This window comes from Colossoma macropomum, unplaced genomic scaffold, assembly GCF_904425465.1.
Source record: "Colossoma macropomum unplaced genomic scaffold, Colossoma_macropomum, whole genome shotgun sequence".
Lineage (NCBI taxonomy): Eukaryota > Metazoa > Chordata > Actinopteri > Characiformes > Serrasalmidae > Colossoma > Colossoma macropomum.
Window position 1 is genome coordinate 53,148,569 of NW_023494792.1, and position 23,763 is coordinate 53,172,331.

A 23,763-nucleotide genomic window follows, 5' to 3' on the forward strand; every position below is an offset into this window, starting at 1 on the left:
AATAATATTTTCAAGAATATTTGTATTTAAAACCAAAAACAAAAACCTCTGTTTCAGGCAGTCATAGACACACAGTCATACTCTGACATCTAGCTAACGTCTGGGCTCGCCATTGGTACTACATTACCCATAAACAGGGTGACCTGACGCATGCGCCGTGAGTTTTAACTAGTCCCCCACCCTCCCTCACTCCCCCCCCCCATTTCATGTAAGATGGTGGTTAGACGGTGCAGCCGCTGTACATGGTCATAGAGGCTACTATAAAGGCTTGGCAGTTTCAGTTAAGAGCGGAGAAATAATCCCCTAAAAAAAATCAAGCTCCCAGTTTCCTAACACTTCGGAGTGCAGAAATCTCTCTCATATCCACGTCCCAACTGCTGTGCATAAATCTTGAGAAGAACAGATTTAGACAGGGTGAGTATCCCAAAAGCTAGCTAACCTGGGCTAGCCAGAAAGCAGTAACTTAACTCGCCACAAACCGTGCAACTTAGCTAGCTAACTAACTAGCCAGCCAAAGGAATGACAAAAAAGTTTGCTGTGCACTTTTGTGTGATTGTTTGTGTTTAAACCAAACCGAACAAGCACTGCGCGTAGTCTCTCTTGCGTATCTGTGTTATGGTTGGTCGAGAAAATGTATTTCTGTCTGTTTTTGAAAGTCTTGAAGTCGGCTTGGGAGAGTGTCGGGCTGTGCCGGGGTACTGCAGGCCTCACTACTGAAATAATGATGAGCTCAGGCAGACTGACTCTGTTAGTTAGCCACGTTAGCATCTGGCACTTGCTAGGTTGTTCGGCGCCTCCATCAAATTTTGCCAGCTTATTTACTCTCAGTCGTGCGAGTTTGTGCTGTTCTGTACCAGACTGTATCAACACTATACATAAACACCAGAAGTATTTATGTATATGTGTTGTTGATGTCCGACATTTGATGTAGCTGTTTCGCTAGCCCGCTAATTCGGCTTGTCTGTCAGTTAGCTCGCAAGCTCGTCGCTACACTTGACCGGCTGTTGAACGCCGTGTGGGACAGGACAGAACAGACATCAGCCCTGGGTGTGTTCAAGAGGTGATGGGTTATTTGTGTTGAGCGTATCGCTGTTTTTGTGCATTTTGGTTCTCCCAATAACTCCTCATAAAAGCTAGGTTAGCTTGCTAGCTAGGTTAAGTTAGCATTCCCCGCCCATCGCTTGTTTAGCTATCTAGCTAACCAAGTCACTAACAGTACTATTATGTGATTTCTCGACAAATAAAATGAGAAAGTTGACAGTTTGCAGTATAACCCTAATAAATGTGCCTCCGTGTTGTTCGGGTAGCAAATGTATTAATATTAGGGTAACAATTTACTATTTGCTTTACAGTGTCTAACGTTACCCAGGCGTAGCATTAACGTTAGTTGTTACATTAGCGTTAGTTGTCACACGAAATCTTTACGTTCTTTCCTGACAGACTGGCTAACGTATATTATTTTAGATAATTTGGCTTGTTCCAGCATGACATTAAGTCATAATGTGGCTTCCTTCAAGCTGACGTTTTATATATAGCCTCTGTCAAACTGCTATCATAAGGAGCAACGACAGTTATTTTTTAATATTGGCCTTCTAAATATAAATTGCGAAATTATAACTACATTTAATAGGGAGTCTATAAAAGGATAGGTACTGATTCTAACGGGGCTGTATCATGTGAAGTGTTAATGTAGTATTACTAATTTTGTAAGTGTGCAATCACACATTAATTCCACCCTTGCTGTTTGTTGGCAGTGCACATTTTATGCCTATTTTTATGCTTTATTTCAATTAGCATCACCTTAATGTAAACATAACAAATATAACATACATAATCTGTAGATTTAGAAGAATGCATTTGTTTTGTTACCCTTAAAAGCTGTCTTTTCTTTCATCTGAAATGTTTTAATGCACACATTGTTTACCATGTTTCTTAATCATTACTAGTGATTATTTGAGCCGGTGTGATGGCAAACAGGGTTGTGTTGGAGAAATTAATGTGTGTATATATTTATTTAGGAGACTCATTCAGTTCACTTGAACTGCCAGGTTTTTCTCTGTTTTCCTTTATGTTGCAATTTCACAACAAAGATGAGGTAAATCATTATTTGTAGTCTTGTGTATACATTCTTTCCACCTGTGTCATACTCTTGAAGGCAAGCCTTGGGTTTTCTCATTGGTCGATCATAACATCTAGGCCTATAGAAACATTGCAGCTCAGCAAAGATTAGGGAACTGTTTGCAAGACTCATGTAGCGGAGAACATATTCCTCTTTTAGGAGCAAGGCTGCATTAGAAACATACTGTAGTACTGTGTAATAGTGTTCTCTGCAAGCCTGTAGGCTTCTTTGTGCACACAGTACTTCAATGTGTGAATATAGACTAGCACAGTGTCCATCATATGGACGTTAGACAGCTCCATCTTTGTCAGCGTGTTTGATCCCATAGAGAGCAGTATTCTGACACCAGTCTGTGTGAGATAAAAATAATAATAAAGATGTATGCCTGATCAGATTCAGTTGAAAGGAAGGTTTGCATCAGCATCACTCAATAGACCACTTTCATAGCTACTTTTGCTACTACTTTGCTCCCACCTTTATTTAGCTTTTATTGAAAAACAAGCCTGTCTGTCTGTTTACGATAAGCATTTTAGGTGTCAGCTCTGGCTTTTATTGTGGTTAAACCTTGTTAGGTGTTTTCTAGACATTTTCCAGCCCATTACTGTAGGTGTAGGGCCTTTTATCTTTTGCCAGAAGCATAATGTGGGTGCAGTGTCAGAAATAACCACGGGCAAAGGACAAAAATGCCCCCATGTTCAACATTTTTTACTCCTTAAAACATAAATATAATAAGTCACTGAGAGTAAACATCACTGTCATACTAATAAAGCACAGCTGGCACTTGGTTACACATCACTTCAGCCTCTGATCTTGACCTGATAATTCTATCTATAGATAGAATTAATTTTATTTATTTTTTATTTATTGCAATTGCAGGCCTACGCACATTTTAAGTCTATAGTAGTACTTTATAGGTTTTATGCCTCATAGGCTTTAGAGAGACAGTATTGTCCTACAGTGTGGATCACTGCTTGGTTAGGTTTAAGTGCACAGTGTAGCAAACGTTTGCAAAGCTGCTGTGGCACAATTGCTGTATCTGTGTTTGCTCAGTACTTGGGCATGCAGTGTGTTATTTTGAATGAAACAGCTTTATTTGAAATTGTTCATATAAAGAGCTGTCTGTAGAGGCTGCATGTTACATAGCATGGGCTCAGTGTTTCATATACTGTGAATATATGAATCGTAGGCTTTGTCAGTACCTAGACGTACAGGGTGAGTCACCAAAGGACTTCTGAAATCACAATTGTATGTCTGACTTTAGAAGACAATTAACTACAGCTTAACTAGCCAAACAAAACAAGACAATTGGCCTTGGATGTGATTTCTGCTGTCACTGCGCTATAGAGACTGTTGTTGAAGGAGACAGATGAGGATGAAAACTATGAAACATACTTAATTACAGGTATACAAAAGTACTTTTCTGACGTGGAACAAAACTCACTCTTCTCCACTGCAGCACTGCTCGATCCAAGGTAACAAATGTAGCATAGCTAGCTAAAGTACTTTCTTTAAATTCAGCTAGATTTTAATTATTTAATATTTTAGGTTTTTCAGTATGATATCAGAATTGGTATTGGTGAGTACTAAAAAACTTGTACTAATATTCGTACTCAGGCTGAAATAGTGACATCAGTGTATCCCTAAATTCAATCACTGAACCATTGACTGAAGAGTTATTTACTATGATTTTATGTGAAATGGTTAATTGTAGAGAAACTTACTGACTCAGATTTCTTTACAGCAGTTGTAGTTGAAACCAGGGGTCACAATGTCTACAATGCAGATAAAAGCATGTTATTTACAATCCAAAACCACTGGTGAACTTACATGTGTCTTTTGAGTTTGTGATGTTGATAAAGGTAAAATAGTGGTAAATCTGAACAAATAAGTTTTGTTCTATTTTGCAGTACAATGCCCAGCATGTACCTTTCTGTCATGAATGGATTTAGAGGCATTACATGTTTTAGATCTTAATGATTCAGTTACACAGAAATTAAATAAGTAAAATTTCCCTTTAAGTTCCCGACTTGTACTTAAAATGTTCCTAAATTTTAGTCAGTTAGAGTAAATAGCCCCTTATGTACTTGAAACGAATGATATTTTGAAATATTTTTAAAAAGAGAGAGCCCATTTGCCAGGACTGTCCTTTGTATGAGGTGATGTGAAGTTGGAAGAAATGACCAAGAGGAGATATTAGCGAATAAAAGATTAATGTTGCGGAATCTTCTTGGCCCCATGTGGAGAAGTATGCACTGGCAGATATTGTCTGTGGCAGACACAATGTTGTAAGTCACTTTTTTGGCGAGAGTCACTGCTGATACCTAACACTGTTCCCAGGGGGCACAAGCTGAAGTGTCTAGTTGCATAGAAATGTCTGTGGCGGAAAGCCATAGGAGGCCAGTTACATAAGAACAAGCCTGCAGAGTGTAACAGAGTTGCTTGCATTTGTTAGTATTTGTTTGTGAGTAGGCCCACCTGAAGCTGGTTAGCAGAGTTTGTATAATGTTGTTTACTCAGAGCTTCTGATAAGGCATTATAAGCTTGCACACCTACACAGGAAATTTTCCGCTTTCTCTTTTTGATAGGAATCTTTGAAAAATTATTGGCTGACTTTTCCTTCAATCCGAGCTCTATGCTGTAATAATAAAACATTATTTGTGTTATTAGTAAGCTCAGTTACTATTTATTACAGTCCTATTTCTGGAAGCCAACATGTACGATTTCATTATAGATGAATCAGAGAGGTTGGATTAAGAATATCTTGGATTGTGTTTTCTAGACAAGGATGCTAATTGCTTTAATTGATGGTTTACTGATGTATTACTTAGCCGCTGAGGAAGCGGTAGGGACCCTTTCATTTTCTAAATTCCAGTGATAACATGGCCAGATCTGCTTGAAAATTGTTTAGCCATGGTCTGTTGTTTATTGCAGTGGTGATAGAGCTTTTTACTCTGATTGCCTTTCACTGCAGTTTGGTATGTTTGTTTGATAAAGCTATATCATCAAACTGTCAGCAGTCCTAAACAATGACAAGGTTATTACTTCAACCAGTAACATTTTGAATCTTCTTGTTTTATAAACCATTGCAGCTCCACATTCAAGAGGTTTCCACTGTTGTGTCATTCCCCGGCAGCTACTGCTACCAGATTGTCACAGTACTACAGAGCGTAATAGCCATCAGGCCAGACCACGGACATAAAGTATGCAGCTCTAACTGTCAAACTCTTGTGTTATTCATGTGACATGTGGCACTTCCTCTTAGTATTCACAGGCAGAAAAATGAGAAGTTGGAGAGATAACAGCAAATGTTTGTGTGCACACACATACAAACCTATTTTCATTAATTTAGACTGACAACTTTGGGATATTAACTTGCAAATCAGCCTTTTCATGTGTCAGGGTGTTGCGATTGTTTCACAGTGAAGCTCTACAGTGATTTTTGAGTTTGCATTTATTGGACACGGTTGCTTGTAATAGAGCGGGCCTTCCAGAAACATGCAAAGCTAATGCCAAATCTCAATTCCGGAGTTTGCTCACTCCACTGTCTCTCCGCTCACAGAGATAAACTCCATGTGACTCTTTTATTTTGTAGGGAGACTGGTTTGCACCTAATCGATTGCCTCTGGAAATTAACTGTAACACTACACAGAATAAAATGTAGTCTTGGAGAGAGTTACAGTAAGAAATAAAAACAACTTTACTGTTCTGTGAAGAAAAAAACTAAACTATTCTAAATACACATTTATACAAAAGTTTGAAGACGTCTGGTGTAATTAACGCCTTTGCTGATTTTGTAAGTGACAAAGGGGTATAAAGCAGTTTTTAGCAGCGTAAAAGCCTTAGTTAAACCTCAGTTCACCAAAGAGTTGACCAAAAAGTTTTTATTTTTAAAGCAGTGGTTTTAAAAATAAATGAATACATTTCTCTGCTTTGCTGCACGGCTCACTGCTATTCCAACAGAGCCAGTAACGTCTTCGTTTAGATTTGACAGATTTTTTTCACACCAGTGTTTGATTGTGTGTTGGCTTACTGTGCTAAAAGGTCTGCATTTTTAATCATTTTCCTGCATTTCGAAACCTATATAAAATAAATATTAGATTTCTCTATAGTCCTAATCCATATATGCATCTGCATTGGCCCAGAATTTCCATTTCTGTGCATCCCTACTAATACTAGCAGAAATGTGATTTCAGCACTGTTCTCTCCCCAAACCACAGAGCTGATTGATAACTAGGGTGTTTGTGAAGATCTTTTTCTGAATGATTTGATAAAGATGCAGCAGTGACCATTAGCAAACTGTTAATGGCAAACATCCATAACACATTAGAAAGTGTTGGTCCTGCTGACCTTTGTAGCCTTATGTCTCTGTTAATCTTAGACATATGTACACTTAACACCATTTTTCTGTTGTGAAACACATTCTTTCATGCTTTCATGAGATGTTCAAGACAGCAAAAGAATGTGCATCCTCTTGGCTTACACAATGCATAGGCTTATGGGAAACTATATCTGTGGGAAGGTGCCTGAATGCTTTCACTGATACTTGATACACTTTGGATTAGAGATTATTTCATACTGACCCCTGCACAATGTGAATAGAAATAGGCAAGTGTAGTAGAATGTATGAGAAAAGTGGGACAAAAATTAAGCATTTGTATTACTACCAGCTGACGCGCCATGCCCACCTGCAAAACGAACATGAATTCACATGAGTGTTAAGCAGTGGATGTGGCAGATAGGGATCTCTCAGTCCAACCCAGCAGTTTCAGGCATATTTTAATGAGCAGGTATCGTTTATGTTATGATCCAATTCCGATTCTCTGCTTTTTTTCCCCATTGAGTGTGTGATTGTGAATATATATGTCTGTCTGTCTGCCCTGCGATGGACTGGCGACCTGTCCAGGGTGCCTTCTGCCTTCTGCCCAATGGCAGCTGGGATAGGCTCCAGCTCCCCCCACGACCCAGAAGGATAAGCGGTTTAGATGATGTGTGTGTGCGTGCGTGGCATGTGTGCGTGTGTGCTTTTATCCCCTCTGTCTATTTAGAAAACTGTCATAGAGGTAACTTAAACTGATGTTATCGACTGACAGTGAGGTGCATTTTCAGAATTTAACAAAATGTGAAAATGTCTGCACTGCGGAACTATTTTTAAGTGGAAATGAAAATGTGTAAAATGTGCAGTGCCAGAGGTTTGAGCTTGCTGCCTTTCATCAAAACATGAGCATGTGAAATGTGCGGCAAGTCACTTTTGGTTTAAATGTGACATTAGAGGAAGCATTGTTTTCAGAGCTTGAGAGAAAGGAGCATACTACTACACCTATGTTGGAGAAATGTTATGAATTCGAGACACCAAAAATGATTATCACTTAAGTAGAACATAAAGTAATTTTACTGCAGCATTTTAAAGTGACAGGTAGCCAGGTCATCAGATTCATCGGTCACATTGGATTTTAATAAAACACACTATAAAATAGAGGTGAGCAAAATGATTGTATTTATTGTTGTCATGATAAATTGTCATTTTGTTATACAATATGCTTTTCTGAGCATATAGAAGATATCAGCAGTACTTAAAATAGTCATTAAAAAAAGAAGGCCTATACAAGAAAGTGTATTACTGTATCAGGACATTTGTAATGGCAGAAGTGTTTCCCCATTACACATTACAAAAAAATGGGATCTGCTGGGTCACAGTTTTCAGCCTGTTGTGCACAGTTTTTAATCGACTGCTCTTCCAGACTGTGGGCAGGTTAATACACGCATCGCTGCTAATCAGATTTTAATATCGATCTAACATTAGTATAGTGATTCGGAGGAACATCTGATTCTAGTGTCAATGTTGATATAATTGCTGCTATTTGTAGTGATCTTTTCACTGTGTGTCTAGGCTGAACTGGTTTTGCATGTTAATTTTTTGCTTAGAATTATACAGATTTGCCTGATGAATGAATAGTCAGTGAGTGTTCTGAGATGCCAATAGGCCCTTTGACTCCTGCTGTGCTAAAACCTCTTTGGATACATGTCGACAACATTAGCTTGTAGCCTCGGTGTTGCTGTGGTATTTTGTAGACTGTGACTCATGTAAAAGCTAATAATTTTTTAGCACTTCAGAGATGATGCTGGAATGAGGCAATTTACTGCAGTAACAGTATTATGAGTCTTTAAAACCCTGCAGTCTAAGTGTGTAGCAGAAGCACTTGTAATATATATGAAGGTCTTCAAAACATTGTATTAAATATTCATTTAAAATAGTTAGTATTTCAGTTAATGGGCATTATCTTCAATGAATGGAACTCTTGGAGTCAAATTATCTATGATGCTATCGCTATACTGATCACTGTCAATGACGTTTATGTCTACGTGATAGAAAAAAGTTATATTACTATAAAAAATGGTGTGACTTAGTCAAATAGTTTGTGAATATTTGTGGATTAGATTTTGTAAACAGGTCTTGTAATTTGTTCAGTGTATTAATATTAGCGAGAGATTATATTGCTGTTGGATAATTAAAGTTTAATTAAAGTGTGCCTCTTTTTGGTAAACAAACTGACTGTGGTTTACACTTTGTTAAACAGGAACTGAGACTTGTAGCCTAGACCTCTTTATGACCCCAGCACTTTGTTCTTTTTTGTCATGAATATTTTCTTCTTTTATTTTTTATTTTTTTTCACTTCATTAGTCTTTCCATTTTTTTTTATTGGTTTAGTAAATGTTGTTTCTGAATGTAACGGTCTATCATTGTTGTCATAGAAATATAACTGAAAATGGGTTCTTGTCGGTCAACTGCATAGTAAATCAAAACAAAATGATCTAATTTTTATATTCTTATGACTTCTAATCTATACGATCACTCTTTTGGTCACCGATGTTATGTGTGTGGCAAGATGGGCCTGAGAGCTGTAGTGTATGCCTTTTTATGACCCCAGCATTTTGTTCTTGGGTTTGTCAGCTGATAAACCTGGCCCTACAGCTGAACCCAAATCTCTTGTAAAGAATCGTCAATACTCACAGTAAGTGGTTACAGACGATGCAGATGGGTTACAGGTGCTTGAGTCAACTTGCGTCAAATTAATAATTATCAATCACAAAGTATTTTCCTTTTCCTCTGGTGTTTTTTCTTTTAATCTGCTCGCTCAATCTACTCGCTACTCAATTAAAATTCTTAAAATTGTTTTTAACAGCACAATGAGATTTTAATTTGGCCTTTGGCCCTGTGATTTCCAAGGAGCAAATCAGGCCCTTTAGTTCAAATGGTCATCATTCCTGTAAGTGTGGGTTAAAAGTGTTTGCACTTGTGATATAGTGATATAGTGATAGGCAGGATAGGACAGTGTATCACTGGTTCAACTAGGGCTGGGCGATAAAACGATAACGATAATTATCGCGATTTAACTTTTCCTCGATAGAGCGATACGACATGTTCGATAAATGTTCGATATAATACACCATTCTCACACTTCCACGTTCAGCGAAAGCCTTAGAGGTGTTTTCTACTGCAAGGAAGGCGACACTACTCTGCTGTCGCCAGGAGTGGGTGCACTTTCGAGTTTTTCTACATGATTAGTGAGGGAGGGGGCCACGAGTAAGATGAGTCTTTAGCAACGGCTGAAACACGGAGTTATACATTCCCTGTTTGAGCGGAGCGACCGGCGATCTGTTCTCCTGTGACCGAGTGTGAGTGACAAGGTCAGTGGTGTAATTGTACTGACCTACAGCGAACTCACCTCTTTCTGTACATCCTAACCGGCTTTAGCAGCGTTAAATCACAATCCTCACAACTAAAGCGCTGTTGCAGCGCTCGGGCAGTCATATTTTAATATTAGTGCATTCCCAAGCAACGAAAGTGAAAGAAAGAAGTGGGTTTGTGTAAATTACAGCTCCGATTTAAACGAAAGTAAACTGAGGAAGCTGTGAGGCATTGAAGAGGAGGAGAGCGCTATCTTTCCAGGCTAGCTGTTTTTAGCCGCTGGCTAACTTGAAGCAGCTCTGTCACTCCAAAACACGGAGAATTGATGATACTGTAGATCAAACATGACACAAAAGCACCGCTTTCAGTTTAAACGTACCTAAAAGGAGGACTCTGTCTAGTGTTGATATTTTTGTGGTTCACCACTTAAGCTACTACAATTGAATATCCAGTTGTCGCTAGCTGGTGTCTGAATACTGTGATGTCATTTGTAACGGGGTAGCCGAGCGCTCGTCACCAGCTAAAAATAATCTGTTTTCTTTCTTAAATTATGACTATTACAAAATAGCCATGCTTTTCCAGCTGGTAAAAACAGCTCAGCAGACACTTTCTCCCACTCTCCCATGACAGATTTGTGAAATGTTCCACTGTTTGGTGAGTGTTTGTCATGATCCGACCATAAAGCATAGTTTAAAACAGCAATTAACCACCCAGGAGCAAAAATCAGCCTTCAAACTTGAAAGAAATAATGATTTGACATTTATCGCTGTATGTATCGATATCGAACAATATGAATTTTGTTTAGCGTGATAACATTTTTGGCCATATCGCCCAGCTCTAGGTACAACCCATTCAAATTAGTCATCATTCGCTATTTAACAGGTTATAGTGAATGTTGGGTGTGTCTGCAGTAGGGCTGCAGCTAATGCCTATTTATATAATTGATTGGTTGGTCTATTATGACTTGGATTTATCGATCACAGGGCTCCAGACAAAAAATTAGCCTCTGGCTCCTAAAATGAAAAAAATCATGCGGCAGTAGCTTTTTAACCGCCAAAAAATATGCAAAAATATGAAGCTTATCAACACACCTCAGGTCAGCTCTTTGATTTAAGTATCTCTGCCATCCACCATGCCTGATTCTTTTCATACATATTATCATACGTCTTTGACACATCCAGTCTGTTTATCATTAGCAAGGAGGAGAATTTGGTGAAGGGTAGATCTAGATGTATCATGTAGGCTGCTTTGAATGTAATTTTAAGTGCTTTGAATTCTGTCGAGACACTGCGCGGGCTAAGGGAGTTTCTTTAGGAGCACTCTTTGCGATAAAAGTGTATACATTTTATGTGTACGACTCTTGTCATGTTTTTTCAGTCTCTTTTAAATGATTCATTCCTGTTAAGAAGTCCATTTTTCCAGCTATATCTTTCTTGCTTTCTAACAGAATTTACAATATAGTCTGCTGTATGTTATTATACCTGAGCCACGAAAATTCCTGAAGCCAATAAGTTCTGAAATGTCTTTCTGTCGTTGTACTTTTGCATGAAGTGCTTGAATTGGATGGTTGTTCAAGAACATCTTCGTGTGCGTCTTTCAATAGTTTACTGGTCCTGAGTCAGACTGGGGTTGAGCAGATGACCTCTTAAGGTCTGACAGAGACGTAGATTGTGTTAAAGAAAAAAATCTAATATTTTCTGATGTTCACTGCAAAAAGCTCAGCTCGGCTCATCCGCTTTGTCACTTTTTGCCACCCTGGATGTATTTGGTAATATATTTAAGTTGAATTAAGCCATTTAACCACATTAAACATTTTAGGCTAAACTGACAAATGATATTTTACAGTGAAAAATGAAAAAACAATAATTACAGCAGAGAAACATTAAAAAAGAGGGTGGTTGTATCTTTTATTCTATAGGAACAAAAAGGTAATAGAAACTAAAAAAAACAGTGCTTTACCTTCAGTGTCACGGATATTGTGAAAGCAGCTTATTTTACCTGGTGTGCCTTGTTTGGCTATAAGTTCTTATTCACATCATATCCAATATCCTGTTTTGCTTGTACACTTAAATACACAAATAATACACAAATAATCACTTGCTTTTTATGTCATGAGCTCTTAATGGACAGTGCATTGTGAACAGAATAACTCGAGAAGTGATCCCTTTTTATAGATGGTCAGCACCTGGGTAGGACTTCACATCAACTTTAATTGATAAATAAGACAAATGAGGAAAGAGAACACATTTAAAATAGTGGGTTTGGATTTAGCATGATAATTTACCTGCTCGCATGCTACCGTTGATAAGCATGTAGCAGTGAAGTTTCGAACAGTTTTGAAGAGCAGTTAAATGCAGCAGGATTAGTTGAGAAAGTATTTTTTATTCTTTTTACTATGGTTTTAAGAAAATGTTAGGATCTCACCATGTTGAGTTTCTGCTGCGAATGCATTATATATTCTCTCTTGCATACACTTGCATACTGATGGTCACGCTGCCTGCTTAGCTTGGTTTTACATACCGCACAGGAAACCGTCTCTTCAGTGATGTTACAGTAAAGTTTTCATAGTTTGTTTTTTTTTCCCTTCACATCAGTCTGAACTGCAGTCTGTGCTACCTGTTTCTCTCTCTCAATCACTTAATTAAAATGAAAAGTGAAAACGTCATAGACAACTAAATGATAACTTTGTTCGTTGCCAACTATTTGTTTTATTATTGACGTTATCAATGGTGTTGATTAGTTGTTGCAGTTGTAGCCCTTGTCTGCATGTTTGATTACCAGTGTATGAAGCAGTTTTAGATTTGAGGGGAAGGGGAGAACGGAGAACGGCTGCACCATATGGGCACAAAATATGTTGTTTAATAAAGTTGGATATTTCTGTATGAACTGTAATAAATTACAATAGTGTCCTTCTGACTGGATGTGTTGCAAGTAGATTTTTTTTTACTGTGTAAACATAAAAAATACAAAGCCACTATTCACTGTTATAGCAATAATGAAATGCATCAGAACATTAGCAAGCACATTTTCATGCATTGTAAGGCTAAACAAGAACCCACAGAGACACTTCTGCGAAGCACTGCTTTTAAGAAGATTAAAGTTATTTGGCTGCTTATGGCTCCACCTTTTGGAGAATTTGAAACCTACAAAACACGAGTGAGTTCCATGAGGGGCTTCAATCTAAAAACAGTCATGATTCCCTCTTCTGTTAGCATCGTTTGTGTAATCATCCTTCAGTAGCTCACTGAAACAGCCTGCCTTTATGTACATAGCCTGCTTTAACATATGGCCAAGGTCAGAGTTTACTCTCTAAACATTATTGCTCTGTTTTTGAGCTGCGTTACTAACCTCACATCTTTTACAGCTGTGTCATGTGACTAGGCAAGCTGCTAGAGTTTCTAGCACCACTGCATCTTGTTCTGCATTCATAATACTATTTCTGTCATGCTAGAATTGAATCAAAATGTAAAGCAGTGATCATACCAGATTTTTGGAGCAGAAATCGTTTGACCCTGGTGTTATGTGACTTCAGTTTTGGCACAGCTAAACTGTGAGTGACAAGCAACAGTATGTTGGCTGAGGAGCAGATTTTCCATATTTTATTTAAAAAAAAAATATCCCCCACTCCCTGGAAAGAAGAGACCACAGCCTTTTTGATTTGTTCATGCCTGAAAGGTTCACATATTAGCACGGTTAAGGTTCACCAAGATTTACTTCGCCTGAAACAAAATTAACCATTGCTGGAAGCAAATTCCTTTTTTACCTATGGCGTCCTTTTTGATTCAAGTGAATCGACATTTTCATCAGCCAGATTTTATTCATGTTTGGCTTGACCAAGCATTAATGTGTTATTGTTTTGTCTGTTTGCTGCCTTGCTTTACGCCAGGGGTGTTGAACTCTGATCCTGGAGGGTCATAGTCCAGCACTATTTGGTGATTTCCCTGCTCAAACACACCAGATTTAAGTAGACAAATAGTACTACTTATTAGTGCAGGGAAATCACCAAACTGTACTGGATGTAGTGGATACTTGTCCTTGAGGACTTGAGTTTAACACCTAGCACTGGCAAGCTGCCTTTATCTGGAGCAGGTCTGTTCCTCAGACACAATAGAAAAGAGGTCCTCTTCTCAGGCACAGTGAGAATGCATTACTGAACAAATCTTGCTGTGAGTTTTTGAGGTAAAGGGTGAACAAATAATACCCCTAGACCCCTGTTACTAATTCTATCCAGGCACTCTCAGGAGATAGTGTGTTTCAGCAGGCTTGCCGGCCCTGCTTGGCTGCTTGGAACCTCGCTGGCCTGAGGAAATACTGATGACCCTACATGTAGAGCAGCTGATTGTGGGGAGGGGTCGTTAACCCCCTTTCCCAGCGTTTCCATCCCTGGTTCCCTTTTAAAGAGAGAACCAGAGGGGCTGGCATCTTCTTCGACAGCCGGTCTGCCTTCAGCAGGATATTTTTAGATGCCTTCCCTCTGTGCCCGCCTCTCCGCCCTGATTCACACTCTTGGTGCTCCCTCTGTAGAAGCACTGGCCGCACTGCCCCACCACACACTATGTCAAAGCTTAGAAAGTACAGAGAAGTTGTAGAAGGATTACAAAGATGTGAACCAAATGTCAGGGGCAGCACAAAGTACACATGGTCTCTTTGGAGGCCTCTGCCTGTTGCTATTTGGCCAGAGTGACCTGTCATGTTAGGCAGCCCGTTTGTAAATGATTTGGCAAGGCCGAGTCATAGTGGCTGCGTTTCTAATGTAAGGTACACTCTGACAACTATTCCAGGTACAAGGAAAAAAAGCACAGTACTGAATGTTTGTGTTCACTGTTTACTAAAAGGTGATTTTGTTCGTTTTCAGTAAGGCCATTGAAAGAATTGTTTAGTAAGTGAAGTGACTGCAGTCATCATGAGGAAATGGTGCTGCTTGTCTGAGTGCATAGAAACGGAAGTCACTTTGCCAGAGCTTCACATTTGTCCTGTGCTGCTATGGCCAAAGTAAACACAGGAGGGAAGTTTTCTTACCAGACCAAACCAGAGATGTTATAAAGAAGGAGACGGATCACTGGTTGAAATGTGAATGGGAAAGCTTGACGTGAAGTCTGTTTACGAAGAAAGTCCTGCCGTCAAAAAAACGAGCCAGTCAGCTTGCTAGTAAAGCCTCAAGTGGGAAAAGCACCATCTCTTTGTTGAGATATGCGCCTGCGCAGTAGACAAATGCTATAAACTATTTATGCGATTTTGGTCAGATTTTAACTGCGATTTCAAATATGTTTTAGTTTCAGATTTATAGTTTTCTCCTCATTCAAAGAGATAGGAACCTGGTCGTGTATGGCTAGAAATAACTGCCAGGGGGCTTTGCCAAGATGGCCGCAAAGTGGACAGACTTTTCTATAAGGACTTTGACCAAACATCGTTGTATGAATTTTGTTTACTCATTTTAGCAGCTTGTTTAGAATGTGTTCTCAGCACTGCTGTGTAAATAAACAGAACTTGCCAATCAATTGCACTGGGCAAAAAGGACTTTTTACGCTAACCTTCAAAACAAACATGAGCAGAAGAAACAGATGGGCAGTTCTTCGTTTGTCATTATCCAGTGTTGAATTTCATCAGTTTCTCTTTCTCCCATAATTAAAGACTGTTGTTAATGTGTTGTACCTCTTTTGTTATTGTGTTCTTGAAGGGCTCTTCTTGGTGATGGGGTGCATTTCTGATGTTTTTACTTCAGCTCTCTCTCTCTCTCTCTCTCTCTCTCTCTCTCTCTCTCTCTCTCTCTCTCTCTCTCTCTCTCTCATTCTCATTTTCAATATGGCCTGTGCCAAGACTCTTTTTCACACAGTTGGTTAATGAGACACTTGATGACGAACTGTTTACTGTGGTAATGTATTCGAATGCGACAGGAACCAAGGACCTTCCCATTTGGCCAATTTGGCCTTGAGAAGGAAACAATAGTAGACATAACATTAGTAGAAAAAAAAATCCCATAGCCTGCACATAAAAGTAGTGTATTGTGAACACACAGGGCTGACATTGATTCCATATGTGAAAGTGTAACTGTGGTCTTTTTGGGCTCATTTAAGCTTCTGGTATGCTTTTATTTAAGTTTCCTATGTCACCTTAAATTGCTCTTCCTCTGTTATTTCTCTTATTATTAGAACATTCGCTTCGATTAGGAATAGGCCTGTGCTGGTACTAGCATCTTTTTATTCAGTTAACCGGGTGAAAAATAACCCCAATATATGTTTAAACTGGGACTCACATTTGGGAAGGTGGGAGGACGGCTGGGGGTCTTTTCTTCTGGTAATTTTGAGACTGTCCCCAACACTGCAGTGGGCGTAGAACGGCATGTAAGTTTAAATATATATATATATATATGTATATATGTATATATATATATATATATATATATATATATATATGTATGTGTGTAGTTTTGCGTCATAAATGGACACAATAGCACAGTTCATTGTCATCTTTAATTTGGCCACAAAAAATTTAATTAGTCCGAAAGAACGGAATTGCAAATGTCGCATAAACTCTACCAACTGAGACTTGATGCCTTTTGCCCAAGGCATAATGTCAAATTGTAGGAGAGCTGAACCGTGGCTGTGTTTTTCCTGAGAGCTGTTTTGTCTGATGTCTGAAACCTGATGCTGTTTGAAGTAGGTCCCAAAATGTACACCAAAATATAGCCGACTTTTTGTACAGTCATGTTATCTGCCTGCTGCACCGAGTGCATTCAGCCAACCTTCCTGCATGTTTTTCTAGCATGCCTGCTGTGCCCAGCACTCTTGATTTTAACTCCTAGGTGTCTGTAAGGTGGTGACTGTGATGTATGACTCCATAGTGCAAGATATCCATAGATCGGTAGTGAATGAGATGCTACGACATTTCATGGCTGTGGAAATACTTACTTTTAGAGCATTGTACTGCTGGGTGATTGTATTCCAAAGGCTATCGTTGGATGGGATTTTGTAGCTTGGCTCAAAAAAGTGAGTTATGTCTCTGAACCCCTCTCCAGAAACAGCAGATAGTGTTCGAATATCTTTGACAATAAAGCTGACAAGCAGTTCGTTATTTGACGTCTTTTTTCGTCCGTGAGAGGATGTTTTGAAAACTCTGTGATGCTAGCCTACCCGTTTCCATCGTGATCCGTCTTGCTACTACCGGTGCTAGCAGTTAGCACTGGAGGCTTCATTATGAGATGGTTATGCACTGCAGAAGTATTTTTATGGTACTTAAACGTAGCTTTACACATTGTGCAGCTGACTGTAGAATTTTTTCTGAAGTTTTTCCAGACTACCAAAGTTTGTTTCACAAAAGAGCTGCTTTCTTTACCGTATTGGTCATTTTTTTTCTCTTTTTCTTTTTCTTTTTCTTTTTCTTTTTCTGACTAGTCGACAGCTCCCCCTTGCGGCGACTACTGGATGGACTAGTCGACTAGTCGGTTAGTCTGTGCAACCCCTAATGTGAGGTAATTTTAACGGTGTATTTATGTAGGCTCTCACATCACTGAACATGTTTAAACGTTCAGTTATGCTCACATATGGGCATACTACTGTCTTGCTATGGTTTGCATGTATTAAAGCAATAAACTAACAACATTACCAGCGGTGAATGAGTTTTTACCATCATTGGAGCTGTGACTGGTTAAGAGTCACCAGGCCACCTTATTGCAAAATTGTTTTTTTGTTTTTTTTTTTTTAAAGGTAAAAACATAGTGTTTAGTTTATAAAATCTAAGTTGTAAGTTGGTCATTCTCAACTAAGAGTTGATTTTATTTATTTATTTCTATATATACACATACATCTGTGTATGTGTATATGTATATATGTTTTTTCTCTGTCTGTTTCTCTTCAGTTTTGTGCACAGTCCTCCCTCACACTGTAACAATGCCACTTCTTGCCACTTGTGCCATAGGATGTCCCGTAGCCCTGAAGTGAAAGAGGACCCCATGGAGTGCCCCCTGTGCATGGAGCCTTTGGAGATTGATGATGTCAACTTCTTTCCCTGCACCTGTGGCTACCAAATCTGCCGTTTCTGCTGGCACCGCATTCGCACAGATGAGAATGGCCTTTGTCCCGCCTGCAGGAAGGTAGAGCTTTGTCTGCCTTTACAGCCACAGTTTGCCATTTAAATGGGTAGTTCTGACATTTAGACAAAGCAAAGAATGGCATTGTCATTAGATGGAACTGATCAATTATGTGGTCCAAAACAGCCACTGGATTTAACTCAAAACAGACATATACTATACTGTACAATTTAGCTTTTCCATGGTTTTCTTTAAACTTTAAAACTGTGATGAATCAGACTAAATTGCCTGCTGAAGATTTGATCAGTACAATTTCCCAGGTGTTGTATGTTTTCATGGCAGAGTCATGGAGAGCTCTGACAGTTTAACTTTGAAAGTGGTGTTAAATTGCCTGTTCCCTAGATTACATGATGCAGTTTGTTGAACAGCATAGAGACCCCTTTAAAAAGCACAATTTTTATCAAGTCACATTCAAAGGCTTTCCTTTTAATATTTTTTCTTAGCCTGAGGAACTCCATATGGGTCTTTTGTAGAGCAGCACTTTATTTTTAGGGAACAGCTCCTTGGGGGTTGGTGGAGAAAAGTGTTTTGATGACTGGTGTTCAACATCCCAGTGAGCTTTGATAGAAAAATTCATGCTTGCTCCACTGCCTCAGGGTTTGAGTGATTTTTATCATTGCGGTGCTTGCAGCTGTCTGGGGGAAAGTGGCAGAAGAACCTGGGAGTCTCAACAATTTGTCTTCTCTCTCCTTTCATCAAACACCCCTCCTCCGTCCGCTGATCAATAAGGGGCATTCCCTGAGTGTTCACTGTACATGCAAGAAGACCCAAATCTTCAGTGCCCTAAAGCTTTAACTTAACCTATACCACTAAAGCACATAAGGCTCCTCTAGAGAACAAATATTAGATAGGGCTTTTCAGATTGAATTCTTGTCTTTTTTAAGCTCAGCAGGTTGTTGCTAGGTACCATTATCCTAAATGATTCCTGGGGCAGATAAAGGTTTTTCTCTGTCTGAAATTATGTAAAGGTAGAACGGTGCAAGATGTAGTAGTAGAAATAAGTTATTTAACCTTTAAGCTGACATACCCCATTTTATTTGAAACATTAATTATGCTTTTAACAGCCTGTAAGCAAATTGCTAATCATAATAACTTGCATGTATGTTCACCTGTCCTGTTCTTCAATCTTACAAACTTTCTTTTCAAGGGATTCCATAATTCTGCAGTCTGGAATTATTAAAAATGTTACGGTGTAGTTTAGGAAACTTTTATCGGTAATATTACATTTTTTTGTGTACAAAGGAAAGCAAGCTTTACTTACTTGCTCAAAGCTCTCCATATTCACTCTGATCCTGTGTGGAATTGACTGATTTGACTGCAGTGTGCTCTTCAAGTGCATTGCTGATTTTGGGATGGCACCAATTCAATACCAGTTATCTGTATTAGGCTGATATCGACAGAAAATGCTGAATCTAAGAAGAACCTCTGGAGGGAAGCTCTATGAAATCTAGTCTTGGCCTCTGTTCCATCATTTGGCCTGCAAGCCCTCTGAAACTGTCAGAAAATTCTGGATTGGATATCGAAGGGAAAAAAAGAATGAATGACATTCAGTACTGTAACAGATCCATCCTAAAATTGCAATGAAAAGTAAGAGCCGTATTATGCTGCTCTAGTGGCCACACTGGAGATGATGCTGCCATTGCCAATTCTAATGTTTGAGACAGGTGGCTGTCTCTGTGTTCTCTGTGCTGCACAAAGCATGTTAGTTTTAAACCTGTATATTGAGCCAATGAGGGGTTGTGTGACGCTGTGGTTGCTCTTCTCTAGCCGTATCCAGAGGACCCAGCTGTGTACAAGCCCCTGTCTCAGGAGGAGCTGCAGAGGATAAAGAATGAGAAGAAGCAGAAGCAGAATGAGCGCAAGCAGAAGATCACAGAGAACCGCAAGCACCTAGCCAGCGTGCGTGTTGTCCAGAGGAACCTGGTGTTCGTGGTGGGGCTATCGCAGAGACTCGCTGACGCTGAGGTGATTCCATACAAGTGCACTAACCCATATTTACGTGAAGTGTATTATTAATAAAGTAGAACACATTTAGCATTCTTTTAGCATTTAGATGTTGTTTTTTTGTTTGTTTTTTTTGTTCAGATGTGAAGATTATATTGTACCATCATAATATTTTTTTCAGGACCAAGAAGTCAAAATAAGTAAATCAAGCAGGAGCTGCTAGACATACACTTACATACAGACATGTCCTAGTTGCTTCTGCAAAAATATACAGTACCGTGCAAGTACTGTACCCTTCATTTTTTATTTTTCAAAGGCTGTTGAGGCTTTTATTGAGACTTTAGTTGTTTTCTTTTTTCCTGATGCTGAAAAGTAACTTGTACTAAATGGCCATTTTGAGTGGAAAACTCCCTTGATTATTTGAGTATATTGTAATGAGAGATGGCATAAGATTTTTATCTTTTGACAACTAGTCCAAACTAAGTCATAAAGCTTTTGGAAGTTTCATTGAAGGTTTTTATTTTTTATTAGGCAATACTGAGAACTATTTGTATGGATATGGCTTTCAGCAGAATCTAGTAGACGAAAAGGTTCATTTCTAGGCATGAGAAGCAAACATGCTGCGGCAATTGAGGTTAAAATCAAGGGAATAAGAACATGACCAGCCATCTTACACTCTCATAAACATAAGTACTATGAAGGATGGAAGCGTTCTCTGTGTATCAGAGTTTGTCTACTAGATTTGAGAGTTTACCACAGAGATTGTGTTAGGTGAATGATCAGTTGTTAATAATTCTTAATACAAAATTTGCACCTTTAAATACTTGCAGTGATTTGTGGCCAGATGTATTATGTGTACAAATTATGTCAATATTTACATAATCCTCAACTGCTGAGCATCTTGGTCCAACTTGGGTGACTCTTCACTCCATATTTGTCTGTGAAATACTTGACCGAACCTTCTTTGAAAAAATAATTAGATGTGATTTACTCCATGTGTTATGACAAGAATATTTTACATATTTGCTCTTTGGGGGGGGGAAGAAAAACTAGCTGCCCACCAGATTTTCAGACTCAACTATGAGTGCCCACGGGCATCTCTCTCCCCCTCTCTTGTTATGTATCTCTGACGTTCTTTCATTCCCTCTCTCTGTGCCATCACTGCTGACGTCATGCACCCTGAATAGCTCCCGGCACCAAGGAAATTATTCACTGCAAAAAAGCAGAGGCAAAGTGAAAGCATGCCTGCCTGTTCCAAAAGTGTCCGAATGAGATTAGGAACACAAAGCTGAGGAAACATTTCTGTCTGTGGGCACGTGTTTACTGACTAAAAGCAGGGCTTAATTTTAAGTGCATTTTGAAATCTAGTTCACATAGTCTGGAACAGGCTTTTATGCATTTGCACACTTGCTGAATTTTATGTGATTTCATTCATTTATTGAAATAAATGTTTTCCCTTTTTTTCACTGCCTAGGTTTTTTTGTCTTCTTTTATTTTCTTCATTCACGCCTTGATATTTGGTGGGGGAGTTGGACTGGGGGGAAGGGGGCGGCATTGATGCAAGCAGCCTCGGTCGAACAAAGGCCACAAAGAAATATCCGGGCCCTGGTCTTGGTTTGAGAGTGACTAGAATCTCAAAAGCATTAGTCTGTTGAACAGAATTCCTTTGCCAGTGAAATGCCACTTGAACACTAGAGGCCTGGTAGCGTCACTTTCTGCTTTTTTCTTTGGTTTTGTTCATCTATCAGTGTTGATTTGGCTCACATTATAAACATCCTGTTGATGATGTTGAGGTCATCAGTTCAGTTCTGAATGCAGTTAGTCAACTGCACAGACCCTGTTCCTTTTATTCCCATGGCTGTGAATGCAGGATTCTGTTTTTTCTATGGCGTCCGGAGTGGGTTGTTTACAATGTGTTTAATATCTCTGAAAGCATGGTTAGTGGATTGACGTTGTATTCAAACATCAGTTTCCCCCCTGGTGTTGTTCTAATTGTACCTGTGTGTTTGTAATTTGTAATTCTGTTTTGACCTTTTTAGCTTTTTTGCTCTCCATCTTATTGTTTGTTTGTTGTAACAACCTTTTGATGATCTTTGATCCTTGTGGCCTGTATGGTCTAATATAGAAGAGTATTAAAATATTGTATTTTCTGAAATTGTTTTTCTTGCTCATGTTAGCAGTAAGTCTTTGACACATTGGTGCTCCTGCCAGATAGCACAGTTTAGTAACTTGGCTTTGTTTCTTCCACACTGCATTTCAGGTCTTGAAGAGGCCAGAATATTTTGGCAAGTTTGGGAAGATCCATAAAGTGGTCATCAACAACAGCACCTCATATGCAGGCTCACAGGTAAAATGAAGTTTTCTTTTCATCATCCCCTCATCATCCCGAATGTACGTTATACTGCCTTAAAAGTTCACTTAAAAAGCTAATCTTTTGTCGAAACTGCATAACATGCTAATTTGTCCAAATTAGAATTAAAATTAAAAAAAAAAAATTTTCCCACCAGGGTCCTAGTGCCAGTGCCTACGTCACGTATATTCGGTCAGAAGATGCCCTAAGAGCTATACAGTGTGTCAACAATGTAGTAGTAGATGGCAGAACACTTAAGGTAATGTAATAAAAAAGTAATGTAATAAAGATTCGATTAAATGGTAATCAAATAAAATTTGTCCTTGTTATTGTCAAAATGACTGATGTAATATTTTTCTGCAGGCATCTTTAGGTACAACAAAGTACTGCAGTTACTTTCTAAAAAGCATGCAGTGCCCCAAACCAGACTGCATGTATCTACATGAGCTGGGTGACGAGGCAGCTAGTTTCACAAAAGAAGAGATGCAGGTAAAGTTGTCTTGTACTTTAATGCTTTTAACTTCACCTCTGATGTGTTAGTCCAGGCCAAAGTTTAAAATGAATTGTGTATTTTAATTGCAGGCTGGAAAACATCAGGAATATGAACAGAAACTTTTACAGGAGCTCTACAAAATGAACCCCAACTTCTTGCAGACCTCCACAGGGACTGGGGAAAAGACAAAGGGCAAATCAGGCTCTGTACAGAGGTTTGAGATTGCTGTTTCTTAAACTGTGTTGAATTCTCACAAAACAATTGTTTTCTTTATGATTTATGATTTTTTTTTCTGTTCCAGAGAGTCATTTAAACCATGTCTTATGTCTTTGTACCGGTTTCCTTGTTTTACTTGAATACAGTGTAATATTCCGTTTTTCTTTTGTTCTTTCTTCCCTCTCAATCATTTTCACTTATGATCTTTCTCTCTTTTCTTTTATTTACAGTTCCAACAGTAACAACAAAGACGCATGGCCATCGTTACAGCCCACAGGAAAAACAGCCAATGGGCTTTCAGAACACCGCAAGAGCCCACCTCTTGATGGAGGCTCAGACTGTGAGCACTTAACTCCAGATGGGCCAGACTCAGAGCTGGGCCTTGGTCCCCTCCCAGCCCCCTTCTCTTCAAACTGTGAACCTGCCAGGTAGACACCCCTGTAGCCTCCCTTCTCAGTTTCCACAATACAAATGTCATCACTGTTTTGATTAACTAAGTGAAAATAAACTTTAAGATTTTTAAGAGTCTCTGAGAAACCCAGAGAGACTTGAAAGATATGAAACAACAGAGTTGGACATAATTATGATGTGTGCTAATTTTATCATCTGTAAAAACTGTGTGAAATCTTGGAATCCATCTCTCTAGCTTTAAAATTTACTTTTGCATGAAATATAGTATATCCACTTAATGAATTAGGCAGCTTATATGAAATGCTCACTCAAATAAAATGATTGAATGATATTGTAATATCAGGGAATGAGATCACATTTTTAGAATTCTAAATATTGACAGATATTGTTTGACCACAAAGTGAGCAAAGATGATGCAAAGGACAATGCCAACAAAGTCACAAGAAATTGAATTTAT

The 23,763-nt window shown here is 38.8% G+C and overlaps 1 protein-coding gene across 1 annotated transcript in view; it reads left to right on the forward strand.

Annotated features, from left to right (window-relative positions):
- The first annotated feature begins 204 nt into the window (after positions 1-204).
- cnot4b (CCR4-NOT transcription complex, subunit 4b) overlaps positions 205-23,763 on the forward strand; it is a 37,327-nt gene continuing 13,768 nt past the window's right edge. The window contains exons 1-8 of the mRNA XM_036577584.1: positions 205-414; positions 17,721-17,895; positions 19,660-19,857; positions 22,097-22,183; positions 22,344-22,445; positions 22,550-22,675; positions 22,769-22,893; positions 23,126-23,323. Coding sequence (XP_036433477.1) covers positions 17,722-17,895; positions 19,660-19,857; positions 22,097-22,183; positions 22,344-22,445; positions 22,550-22,675; positions 22,769-22,893; positions 23,126-23,323 — 1,010 coding nt within the window. The 5' untranslated portion in view covers positions 205-414; position 17,721. The remainder of the gene's footprint in view (positions 415-17,720; positions 17,896-19,659; positions 19,858-22,096; positions 22,184-22,343; positions 22,446-22,549; positions 22,676-22,768; positions 22,894-23,125; positions 23,324-23,763) is intronic.